The sequence below is a fragment of the Mus pahari genome, chromosome 5 (assembly GCF_900095145.1).
Source record: "Mus pahari chromosome 5, PAHARI_EIJ_v1.1, whole genome shotgun sequence".
Lineage (NCBI taxonomy): Eukaryota > Metazoa > Chordata > Mammalia > Rodentia > Muridae > Mus > Mus pahari.
The window spans coordinates 125828008-125840701 of record NC_034594.1 but is presented as its reverse complement, the minus strand read 5'-3'; the positions used below and the strand labels follow the sequence as shown (position 1 = coordinate 125840701).

Sequence of the window (12694 nt, the reverse complement as noted above, 5' to 3'; positions counted from 1 at the left end):
CCTCAGACACTCCAGAAGAGGGAGTCAGATCTTGTTAAGGATGGTTATGAGCCACCATGTGGTTGCTGGGATTTGAACTCCGGACCTTCGGAAGAGTAGTCGGGTGCTCTTACTCACTGAGCCATCTCACCAGCCCAAAATGCAAGTCTTATTGGAAGAAAAGCCGCAGCCAGCCACGGTGTGATGGTCTGTATACTCGGAGCCCAGGGAGTGGCCCTGTTAGAGTAGGTGTGGCATTGTTGGAGTAAGTGTGTCACTGCGGGTGTGGGCTCTAAAACCTTCATCCATCCTAGTTGCCTGGAAGCCAGTATTGTGCTAGCAGCCTTCAGATGAAGATGTAGAACTCTCAGCTCCTCCTGTACCATGCCTGCCTGGATGCTGCCCTGCTCCCACNTTGATGATACTGGACTGAACCTCTGAACCTGTGCGCTAATCCCAATTAAATGCTATCCTTATAAGACTTGCCTTGGTCATGGTGTCTGCTTACAGCAGTAAAACCCTAACTAAAACACACAGGGACCATCTAGAGACGGGTACCTGGATTTGGGGAAGGGTGGAGATGTCTGCTTCTACAGACAATGTGACTGTTCACTTCACAGCATTCTCTTCTGATCTCTGCTTCCTGAATCCAGGATCTTCTCTAGAGGTGTAAAATGTCTACAGAGGCCAGCCACATACCACCCCACCCCACCCCAGTCCGTTTAATCTCCAAAGACAAACTCCAACGTATTCCTTTTAATTATCTCCTGTAACGCATTACAGAGAGACAATGGAAAAAGAGATCAGACCACATGAAAATATCAGAAAGTTCCAGAGTCTGGAAGGCTAAGATTTTGAATAACTTAGAAAAAATAAAAACTTGGGGGGCAGCGAAGAACCAGACATGGTAGCGTAGTATCTTCGGCCTGTAGTCCCAGCGCTTGGGAATTAGAGTAGAAAGATTTAGGAATTCTAGGTCATCTTCAACTAACAGCCTTGACTACATAAAACCCTGTCTCAAAAGCAGAGGAGAGGTTGAAGAGAAGGAAGGAAGGAAGGAAGGAGGGAGGGAGGGAGGGAGGGAAAGAGGGGGGAATCAGAATAAGATGCAGAACTCAATCTTAACAATGGTTAAATCTGAGAAAAATAATCCACCAAACTTAATCTTTAGGTCTGCAACTCTCTAATGAAGAAATAATAGCAACTCTAGCATAATCTCAACCCTAACTATTTTGCCAAGAGATCCCTAGGCAGTGTTTTCCCTGACACACACCTGGTCTCAGCGGGGCTTGCTTTTGGAAGCCCATTTGTGATCCTTTCCTTTCTTTCTCTCTCTCTCTCTCTCCTTCCTTCTCTCTCCCTTCATCTCTCCCTCTCCCCCCCCTCTCTTTCTTCTTTCTTTCTTTTTTCTTCTTTTCTTTTTCAGTTTTATTTATTTATTATATTATTATATGTATAGCATTCTGCCTGCATGTATGCCTGCAGACTAGAAGAGGGCACCAGATCCCATTACAGATGGTTGTGAGCCACCACGTGGTTGCNGGGAACTGAACTCAGGACCTCTGGAAGAGCAGCCAGTGCTCTTATCCTCTAAGGCATCTCTCCAGCTCCCATTTGTTATCCTTAAGGCGCCACCCTCTATCAAAGCACTCAGCTCAGTCTGTAAGCACCCAGCTACTGCGCTGTGACAGAGTCTACTCAAAATATGCCTGCTCTGTGCCTTGTCAGGGTGACCACCTCTGAAATCCACTTCTGGTCCTTGTCACTGGTGCTGCCCTGCTTCTGCCCCTCATTGTTCATGAGGATGGCTGTGTTCACTTCCAAATTGACTTCCCAAGCATCAGTCTTCTTTGTTCATAGTCTAAAGTGACTTAATCCCTCTGTGATCTGCTTGAGAACTTCCAGAAATTTACTGTCAATTCCCCTCCCCCTTCCGGGCAAACCCCTGCTTCCCAGTTCCTGTCAATGCCCTGCACCCCAGCCTCACCATGCTGCCCAGTTTTGCTGTTGGAAAATTCTTCCTTCCACTCAGCCGTTTTCCTCTTCCCTAGAACGTGTGCAAACATTGAACATTTTCCTGAGTCGCTTGGCTGTCTGGCTTTGCCTAAAATATCTGAAATCCACTTCTCGAATATTATCCCTTTGATATGTCTGTGTGTGTGCATGTGGGTGTGTGTCTGTGTGTGTGTCTTTATGTATGTCTGTGTGTGTATGTGTATGTGTGTCTCTCTGTGTGTGTCTGTGTGTTTGTGTGTCTGTGTGTGAGTCTCTGTGTGTGTGTGTCTGTGTATGTATGTGTGTGTATATGTGTTTGTGTGTGTGTATGTTCTTTGGGCATTTGAGGGTAGAATAACACTCATTTTGGATTTTTGTTTGTTTTGTTTGGTTTTCTTTTGAATTTTTACTTAAAACAGTAAATAGCCTGAAATGTGCACAAGGTGATGGAGGGAAAGGGACTTCATTATTATCCCAACATCCAGAAACATCTCAAATAGTACACTGGCTGATGCCCTTCCAGACTGTGCAACAAATGGGTTTTGTACTAATATGGTATTTGGAAACCATTCTTTAAATTTTGCCATCAACTGTAAACTCTATCTATCTATCTATCTATCTATCTATCTATCTATCTATCTATCTATCTATCTAAACACATATTTAATTTGTCTGTATTAACTTATACATATGCTGCTAACAGTTTGTATTCTTATTTTTGTGACAGGGTCATCCTCCTAGCCCCCACCCTCTAATTTAAACTGGGTTTTGCAAACACATTCAGCATGGATGAAGCCAGGATTGATTTGATTTCATGATGAGCCTTGTCTTGGGACTGCTCAGTCCCGCCCTGAGAGGCACAGTGAGCGTCCTCATTAAGGACTTTGGCGAGAGGACTGGGTAACCAAACAACCAGCCAGTGGCTGTTTCAGGCTCCTTGCCGCTGTGCCCTGATGATGACTGACTTACAATGAGGTCAGGCTTGCCTCCCCTCCCCAGAAAAACCTCTTGCATACTACCTCGTGCATAACCGCCTGCATAACCGCCTAGAAAAAGCAAGCCAGCCTTCCTACCCACAGAAGCTGAAGGTCCTTACTGAATACCAAGTCTACAGAACAAAGCCCCATCTGGCGCTGTCACACTCCCACAGCCTGAGTGGCACTGGACCACTTACTTCTCCATGCTGTAGTAGAGCATTCCTCTCTGGAAGTAGGCCACTGCCGAGTGCTTGTCTTTGTTGATGCTTTTGGTAAAGGCCTGCAGGAGGAAGGGTCCATAAGGAAGTGTCAGAGTATTGCCAGGGAGAGGCAAGACGAGTGTCATAATGATTCAGCAATGCAAGGTGACAAAATTGGCCCGGGGTACAGAGATCTTGGTTCAAAATGCCCCGGGGTGTTATTTCCTCTTTGCATAGCCTGTGGTAAGTTACCTAATCTTCTTGAACCTCCTTGTTTTCCTCTATAAAATAAGAGATGGGGACAGAGAGATGGCTCAGCAGATAAGAGTGCTTGCTGCACTTCCAGAGGACCTACACACACTTCCCAGCACCCACACAGTGGCTCACAACCACCTGAAATTCTAGTTCTATAGGCTCTGATGGCCTCTCTGGCCTCCTTGAGAATTGGGTACGCACATGGTGTCAAAACAAGCATGCCATCAAAATAACCGCTCACATTTAAAAAAATTAATAATAAAAATAAAATAATAGTGATATACTTAGAATGTATATTGTATTTGCTTGATAAAAATTTATTGTGTAATCATTTATATCACTAAAACTATAACAAATAAGAATCATATATAGTATTATTCATATTGGATTAAACAGAAAGACTACGACAGATGGGACGAGAGGCCTGGCGACAGAAAAGTAGAAAGAAAGATCTTGACCAGAAAGGGTAGAAGTCAGGGATCTGAAGGTATGAGGTGGCCTTTGGTCCAGGCCAGGTTATAAGCATCCAGGGCCTATGGCAGAGCCTTGTCCAGGAGAACTGCCTCCTTTTGTCTCCACAGCTCTCAGCTCTGAGGATGCACCACATCCCTGAGGGGAGGAGGAGGAGGCAGTCCTCCAGGCGGAGGCTTGATGGGCCTTGCTCTGTGCCATCTGCTTGCCGACTGGAGAGTCTGAGCCTATCAAGTCAACAGTAACAATAACAACAACAACAACAAGAAGCAGGTAGACAGCTCCTGGGGAGCTATGAGATCTAGTTCAGCAGGTAAAGGTACTTGCTGTGCAATCCCAGAGATTTGGGGTTGATCACTGGAACCCAGGTAAAAATGGAAAGAGGGAACTCGACAGGGTCGTCCTTTGATTGACACATGTATGCCAAGACATACATAGCCACCCCCACCCACATCACACACGTACACGCACACGCGCGCGCGCGCGCGCACACACACACACACACACACACACACACACACACACACTCAAGCAATCAAGAGGCCTGGTGGTCATGTTGAACACCCAACATGTTGATCCCAACACTTGGGAAGCAGAGGCAGGCAGATCTCTGAGTTCAAAACCTGCCTGATCTATAGATTGTATTCTAGAATAACCAGGTCTTCATAGAGAAAAATCAGAATAAAATAAAGAGAAATAAAGCATGTTCAACCCCGGGCCAGAGAAAAAGTATTTTTAAAAGATGCTGAAATGCCCTACCCCATGCCCTTCGTGAACTTCATGACTTAATTACAGTGTGAGTTTCCTCAGCTGGCCTCAGAATTCATAAAGAAGTACCCTGCCTTGTTGATCAGGGTTGTTCTTTGAGCAGGCCAAACTGATAGGATGTTGTGTAAGTTCCTGGAAACCGTAACAGGCATTTTACAACTGGATGCAAAGGTTTATGGATGCAGAGAAACTTTATCCAGGCGTTGTAAAAGAAAACACAAATGAAAAAGTCTTCACAAAGGGTTAAAAGATGATCTTGGGTAATGTAGAGATCTTGTAAAGAGCAGAGCCCCACCCATGGGTGGCTCTGAAAAGGAGCTTTTAAAACTGCCTGCCTGGCTAGGGGCACTTAGTTGGGGCCTCTGAGGTTGTTCTGGAAAGCTTTTGTTCCTTTAAGGCTTTGGGAGATGAGGTTCCCAGAGGGCAGGAAGGCTATAATTACAGGGGCCCCTCAACTCACCTGCTCCGCTGCCGGCAAGTTTTCCAGGATGGTGTGCACGCAGCCTATGTTGAAGCAAATCCTCGAGTGGGGGTCCTGCACCTCGCTGAAAGCCTCCAGGGCACCCTTCCAGTCCTTCTTGTCGGCTGCGAGCACCCCTTCATTCCAGAGTCTGATGGCCTCAGCCAGGGACATGGCTAGGTGCTTACCAGGAGGCAGGATGATAGTTCAAGGTGTCTCTCCTCAGAGCTGCCGGGTGGGCGGGTGCTCCAGGCTTCAAGGTCCCAGCCTAGCGCGCAGAATGGGGTCTAGCCTCCCTTTGGGCGACTTCATAGCGTCAGGAAGTTTCCCCATCGTTCAGGAACTGACGCATAAGCTAGCATGAGAGAGAAAAGGAAGGAGAGAAGAGGGCTGGAGGAGGCTGGCTTGGAAAGAGGAAGTACACCAGATCAGCCTGCCGCTGGCCGGTCAGTTCCTCTAAGAGCTTCTGCTCCTTCCTGGGCACCTCCTACATGTCTGCTTCCCACACCCTCTGTGGCAGCTTCAGGTCAGGGGGACCTCAGCAGGTCTGGGCCTGGTCCTGTACTTGATTCCTGTTCATCCTTGGAAGACTTGCTAGCTCTGGTCCTCTCGGGCTCTCTGGGTCTCAGGCTCTGGGTCTAGGGATGTAACCCAAGTCTGAACTCCCAATGCTCCGGCCTCGGATTTTCAGTTGCTGGAGTTATAGATGTGCAGCTGCTACTCTGGCTGTTTTGCTTTTGAATCTGTGGGTGGGGAGGAAGGATGCTACATATTTCAGAGACAGGATAGTGCATCTGGAGTGTCCATTCAGGTCCGAGATAACTTTAAGGGAATTCACAAGGGTCCAGTTTCTTGTAAATACCCAAATTGAGTGGCAGATATGACAGCAATTACCATCGCTCTGTCTGTCTGTGAGAAGCTGAAGACATGACTCCTCGTGTTGGTAATTAATGAGTTCACTAGTCTCTGTACACACAGATTTAGGATTTCTTTACTTACTGCCCTGGTAAAGTCAATTAAAAAACAGACAGACAGACAGACAGACAGACAGACAATAACAACAACAAAGCTTTTCTGAGGAGAAGCAAGGTAGTGTGTCTAAATGATGAAATCTGCTGAAGTCTGGACTCCTTGGTAGGTGAAATACAGTTGATGAGGGCCAAATACATGACTATTTGGTTTTGAGGCACCTGGAAGAACTCAACACAGAGTTTGTAAGGTAGGAGGACTGAAAAGAAGGAAGAGGAGGAGGGGGAAGAGAAGGAGGAGGAGGAGAAAAGAGGAAGAAGAAGAAGAAGAAGAAGAAGAAGAAGAAGAAGAAGAAGAAGAAGAAGAAGAAGAAGAAGAAGAAGAAGAAGAAAGGTGTCATTGCATAGCCTCCACCCTGACTTTGGCAGGCCTTCCTATCTTACTTCTTTTTTTTTTTTTTTTTTTTTAAGATTTGTTTGTTTACTTTATGTGTGTGAGTACATTGTCACTATCTTTGGACAGACCAAAGGAGGGCTTTGGATCCCATTACAGATGGTTGTGAACCACCATGTGGTTGCTGGGAATTGAACTCAGGACCTCTGGAAGAGCAGTCAGTGATCTTAACCACTGAACCATCTCTCCAGCCCCCTATCTCACTTCTTTGCCTGGTAATCTCCTCACCCTTCCAGGCTCATTCATCCAGTCTCCTTCCTATGTCCCTGCTGTGCAACAGTCCACTCTGCACTCTACATTACAGAGGAGTTCTGTCCCTTTGTCTCACCTCCTCCTAAATAATGATCATATTTCCTCTCTACCTGCTTAGTTCTTAGGTCCCTTGAAATTTGGGACAGTGCCTTTTAGTCTCAGATCCTTGGCACTGACTCTTTTTTTTGGGGGGGGGGGGTTGGAGACAGGGTTTCTCTGTATAGTCCTGGCTGTCCTGAAACTCACTCTGTAGACCAGGCTGGCCTCAAACTCAGAAATCTGCCTGCCTCTGCCTCCCAAGTGCTAGGATTAAAGGTGTGCACCACCACGTCCAGCAGCACTGACTCTTAAGACATGATTGAAGGAGTTAGAGTCTAACCTGGTGGCAGAGGCCTGCCATCTTGGCTATTTAAGAGGCTAAGACAAAAAGATCCCAAATTCAAGACCTGCTTTGGGAAATCTAGCAAGATTCTGCCTTAATATAAAAAATGGATCGGGAGGCAGAGGCAGGCGGATTTCTGAGTTCGAGGCCGGCCTGGTCTACAGAGTGAGTTCCAGGACAGCCAGAGCTACACAGAGAAACCCTGTCTCGAAAAACAACAACAAAAAAAAAAAAAAAAAAAAAAAAAAAAAAAAAGGAGTAGTTCAGAGCTGGAGATCTTATCCAGCATGCATGCTGAGAAATGACCCACAGGTAATAGTCACATCTGTGACTTTGCCCAATGAATGAACAGAACTTGACCAGTACAGTGATTATTCTCAGGGAAATCAAGTAGACTTGTAGCCAAACTAGGCTTTTTATAAGCAATGTTGTGATCTTCCTCCCCTCCCTCCTCCTCCTTAGCAGCAGCAGCAGCAGCAGCAGCAGCAGCAGCAGCAGCAGCAGCAGCAGCAGCAGCAGCAGCAGCATCCGCATCCTAGCCTGACATTTAGACTTCCAAGTGATCTCTTAGCTTCTCATTTTCTACATCTATGCAGGCTTCTACTGGCTGGCTCCTGCTGCCAGCTACACTCTCAGATCTGTGCATGAAACTTACCAACCCAGCCTTCAGAGCTAGCTCATCTATCTTCTCCCAGTTGCCCTGAAGTCAGGCCCACAGGCTGCAGCCCATGACCTTGTCTTCTTTCCTAAGTCCAGAGGTCACCTCCCATAAGACAGTCATTCTCCACTCATGCAGTTACATATGCTCTTGTGTCTTTACCCCAGGACAGACCTCAAACCTTCAGGCAGAAGTTGGGCGTGGGGATAACCTACTCTTCTGTCCTTAGGGTATCAACAATCAAGTTGGGGTCAGTTATGTCCACATTCTCCAGTCCCTGTCACCACAGGGGCTGGGCCATCTTCAGTTTCAAGTTAACATAGTCTTCTGGCCATCCCCGGCTAATTCTTTCCTCTCTGAAGTTTTTGGTCTGTTTCTGAAACCCACCCCAAATGGGTCATACCACATTTGTGAAGTTCTTTCCAGATTCCTTGTGGGGCAGACAGGTATTGTGGTAAATATTAATTGGGGGTTTCTACTCCACCTTCGATCATTTAGTTCCCAAATAAAGACACAAACCCTATATTTATAATAAGGTTTAAAGCACTAGAATTGGGCAGAAATCTACCCTCTAAGCTATTTTGCCTGTTTCCCTATCAATAACCCTGAGACAGAATCTGCCACGTTCCTCCTGGACTGCTCTTACTCCGATTGGCTAGCCTTCATGGCCGTGGTTTCATGATTTACCTACCCTATGGTGTCTTCTCTCTCCACCTTCTCTCCTCCCTCTCATGGTCTTGTCTCAGACCCCAAGCCTGGGAACTGAAACTCTACCTACCTCTCCTCTGTCCAGCTATAAGCTGTAGGAATCTTTATTAACCAATCAGGAATGACTTGGGGGGAGCAAGGTTACATAGCATCACTTGGTATATGTGAGGATCTTCTGATCCCTAGGCTTATATAGTAAGCATTATAATGCATAGTAACAGACCAATCCTCAATAGGCAGGTCCACCCTGTTGTCCTGCACTCATCCCTCCTGTGTCCCAGCTGCAGGGCCACTGCCTCTGCTCCAGTCCTCCACTCACCTCTGCTGCTGCTTGCTTATCTTTCACTTCCCCAACTGGCCTCCGTGACCCACACAACACACAATTCCTTCTAATAGCCTGTGGGTCAGCTCGTAATGATGTCCCCAGAGCAGGGTCAGTGTGTTTAGTTAATACTCCCCACTGTTAGCCGACGGCCTTTCCACCACTCTTCCTTCCCAAGCGTCCTTATGTCAGAACCCCAGTTCTGTTAAGTTCCTCTCTCCCGAGTCCGCGTGAGGGTTAAGTCATATCACATCTCCCACAATGCCCCAGAGAGTGTTTGTCAAGGACCAGCTCCGACAGTCTGTCCCCAATCCGAGTTGGCGATGTAGGGTTGGTGGCAATGCATGTGTGCACATGTACACACACACACACACACACACACACACACACACACAGAGAGAGAGAGAGAGAGAGAGAGAGAGAGAGAGAGAGAGAGAGAGAGAGGATGAATCAAGGATCCAAGAAACCCCAACAACTTTACATATATACATACATATACATACACATTTGGTGGATGGAGCAGAACTCCAACAACTTTATTTATCCTCCCACAGCTTATATATCCCAACAAAAATGTTCAAGTAGTACAAAAATCACAATGTACAGGTGAAAACCAAATTATCACTTAAGAACCCACATATGTTTGTAACTAAGCAATTTGTTATAGACTAACAAAGTGTAAGCAGGCGAGCAAGGTAATTTTCTCAGCCAGGTTCTCTTACTGGCAGGCTGTGGTTTGCAGCCACAAAGAAAGGATCAATTATTTTATTATTTATCTTAAAAAGAAATCTTATAAAACTCTTAAAAGAATCACAAATCTGAACTTTTATATAAAAATCAATCAATCAGTCATTTCTACTTTAAATCCTTAGGGTGCCCACCCACTCAACAACAGTTTTTATTAAATTATATCAGGAAGCTGAGGGCAAAAATGGGTACAAGAAATTAATTATCACCTGATCGCCTCAATCCAGCTTTAGCAAGAAAGGCAGGTTAGTTAATGCTAATCAAGTTGCCATTATTCTTGTTCCCTGACCTTAAAAGTAAAAAACGTCCTTCACTCAATAATCAAAAGTGTACCTTTCCAAATGTTCCCCAAGATTTTCTACACCAGAATCACTAACAAAAACGTCTTAACAACTTCACTAACAATCTACATCTCTAAGTTCTTTCTGAGGGTGGGGGTTCAATCATTAATATGTTCCAGCAGCAAAGCTTGAAAAAGATCAACCACTATTATTGTAAGTGCCAGTGATACTGTCCAGTGCAGGGCTGGAAACCCGCTTAGAGTTTTCATACAACTCAAAGATGAAGAGGGACATGGTGACCCGGAGGGCAACAAGCAGAGCGAAACTCCGTAAGAGCATGAGGTCCTTAGGACCCAGACTCCTCAGGACTCCGCCTCACTGAAGCACGCTAGTTGTGCTAACTGGTGGGCCGTACTCCATGAGTTCTAAAGCAGCTCGCCGTTCCTTTCCATAGCCTGGCAAGAGTTCTAATTGGTTCAGGCATAAATGCTGAGTTTTTGTTGTTTGTTTGCTGTCTTGTTTTGTTTTGTGTCAGAAGCCATCTAGGAAAGACGAGGGCAAACGAGCGAGTTTTCTGGAGATGGCCCAGCATTCCGCACGCCTGCAGTGGGCATGCTCTGAGATGCAGGGTCCACAGAGACTTCCTCCTGGGATTGCTTCTCGCTGCTGATAGGCTTTTCCTGTCACTGTTGCATAGCCTATGCTTCCTGGGCGTCAGCCCACCCTATTGGGAAGCTCTCCTGCAGAATCAATATGGAGATGTACTTTTCATGCAGTAATGCTGTGTACATGAACTGATGATTTCATAATTCCTGATAATGATTTTGTACTCCTAAACTAATACAAGTAATTTCAAGCCCCCTATAGAATAAAAGCTGCAAATAGAGTTGTGTAAACCTTCAGGTTTCAGGAGCTAATTGCTCAAGGAAAAGAAAACAGGCTTGGAACAAATTTACAGTCAGAGAAAACATTCCTTCTAGGTTAGGAATGAGACCACTATCTGGTAACTAAAGGTCATAAACTGGAGACAGGCAATTTATGGTAGATGCAAGGAGAGAAAATAAGTGATGAACTTGTTAACCTATACAAGACTTAAAATAATAAGACACAAGGCAGATGACTTGTCTCTTGACAAAACTGTGCTAACTTGGGACATAAAAACTATTGCTTTAAACTTATAATGAACTTGTGGAACCATAAAATAAATAATGACTATTTAGTCAGGTACTAGTCTTTTTTTTTTTTTTTTTTTTTAAAGATTTATTTTATTTTTAATGTAAGTACACTGCAGCTATCTTCAGACACTCCAGAAGGGGGCATCAGATCTCCTTACGGATGGTTGTGAGCCACCATGTGGTTGCTGGGATTTGAACTCAGGACCTTCGGAAGAGCAGTTGGTGCTCTTACCCTCTGAGCCATCTCACCAGCCCTCAGGTACTAGTCTTAATGGAACAACATGTAAACAATTCCACTGTAACTCCTGAAGCCTTATCGACCCATGATATGAACCATTTTGCCTTAAACTTACTAAACTTGTGGAATGTAAGAATGCTTTAAAAACCATGTGATCAATTATCCTGAGAAGGTATAAAAACTAAGAACAACAATAAAGAGGTGGTATAGCCATTTTCTGCTTCTCTGTGTAAAGAGCCCAAATAACTAAGTTTCTTTTCTTAATCCCCTGCTACTATTAGCAGGAGTTAATTGTCAGCTTTTGCCACCACCACCCTCCCTCCCCACCCAACCCCTGCCCCCAATAGCAAGAGAGAGTTAATTTCTGGAAGCCATCAGCTGTTGGCCCCAGAAGATCAAGAGAGAGTTAAAGGCCAGAGATCATCAGCTTCTGCTCTGCCCCTCCATGCTCCATCTCAGTACCTGAATGTGGGGGTGGGACGCAGCAGTTTTGTGTAGCAGAATTTTCCCTGTCCAATCAATTTGAATGTTAATACAAGAAGCCTGTGACTGGACAGGGAAAGGGGAGGCAGAGCTGGGGTTTTTGGAGACAGAGGAGAAGGAAGGAAAATGAAGCAAGAGAAAGAGGATCCAGACTCCACGTGACTTTAAATAGCACAGGGAGCCTTTAAAATCATGACTGTTGTTTTATTTGGTCGGCATACTACCCTAGTCACAATGAATGTGTAAGCTATACTTATTCTTTCAAAGAACCCTCATATTAAGCACGCAAGAGACTAAGGTCATTTCCAACTCTGTATACTTCAAACAAGGCCGGCATCTTCCTAGGGGTACTTAGTAAAACTCTGATGATTAGCTGAATGAGTAATTAATTGAATAAACAATCGAGGCCCTAAATGTGGATTCTCATCATACGTTTTTCTGAAGACTTTACCGTTATCCAGGGTCTCACTAGGTTTCCAAGACTGGCCCTGAACTTGCTTTGCAGCCTAGGTCTGGCTTGAATTTCCAGGCCTGAACAACCGGAGCCCACCTGCCTGTCCTTGGAGAATCAGGTTTGACTCACACCCTACATGAAACCCTCCCTGACCCTGAGAAGGCCACAGAGATTCATTTCCCTTCCTCTGCATTTCTCTTCATTCTGTAACCCAGCACCTGAACACAGGGGCTCTGCTGTCTACTCTCTGCTGTGAGTGCTAGAGGCGGGGAGCGTCCTTCTGCTTTCCTTGTTTCCCACAGGATCTAGCACCTAACATTCTGAGTAAATATGGCAGATCTAAGACATTTTAATAAAATGGTGTCCATGCCCACACATCTTAGCTCTCTTTTGGCGAATACAGTCATCCTTTTCAGTTCAGTGTCCTTTCAGAATGATGAGCCACCACCTGCTTCCCCATCATAGTG

At 45.4% G+C, this 12694-nt stretch overlaps 1 protein-coding gene across 1 annotated transcript in view; it reads right to left on the bottom strand.

Moving 5' to 3' along the window:
* Window positions 1-5480, bottom strand: part of Ncf2 (neutrophil cytosolic factor 2) — a 30676-nt gene extending 25196 nt beyond the window's left edge. The window contains exons 1-2 of the mRNA XM_021198328.1: window positions 5106-5480; window positions 3149-3231 (exon numbers count right to left, since the gene is read on the bottom strand). Of these exons, the coding sequence (XP_021053987.1) occupies window positions 3149-3231; window positions 5106-5279 (257 nt within the window). The 5' untranslated portion in view covers window positions 5280-5480. The remainder of the gene's footprint in view (window positions 1-3148; window positions 3232-5105) is intronic.
* Window positions 5481-12694: the final 7214 nt, after the last annotated feature.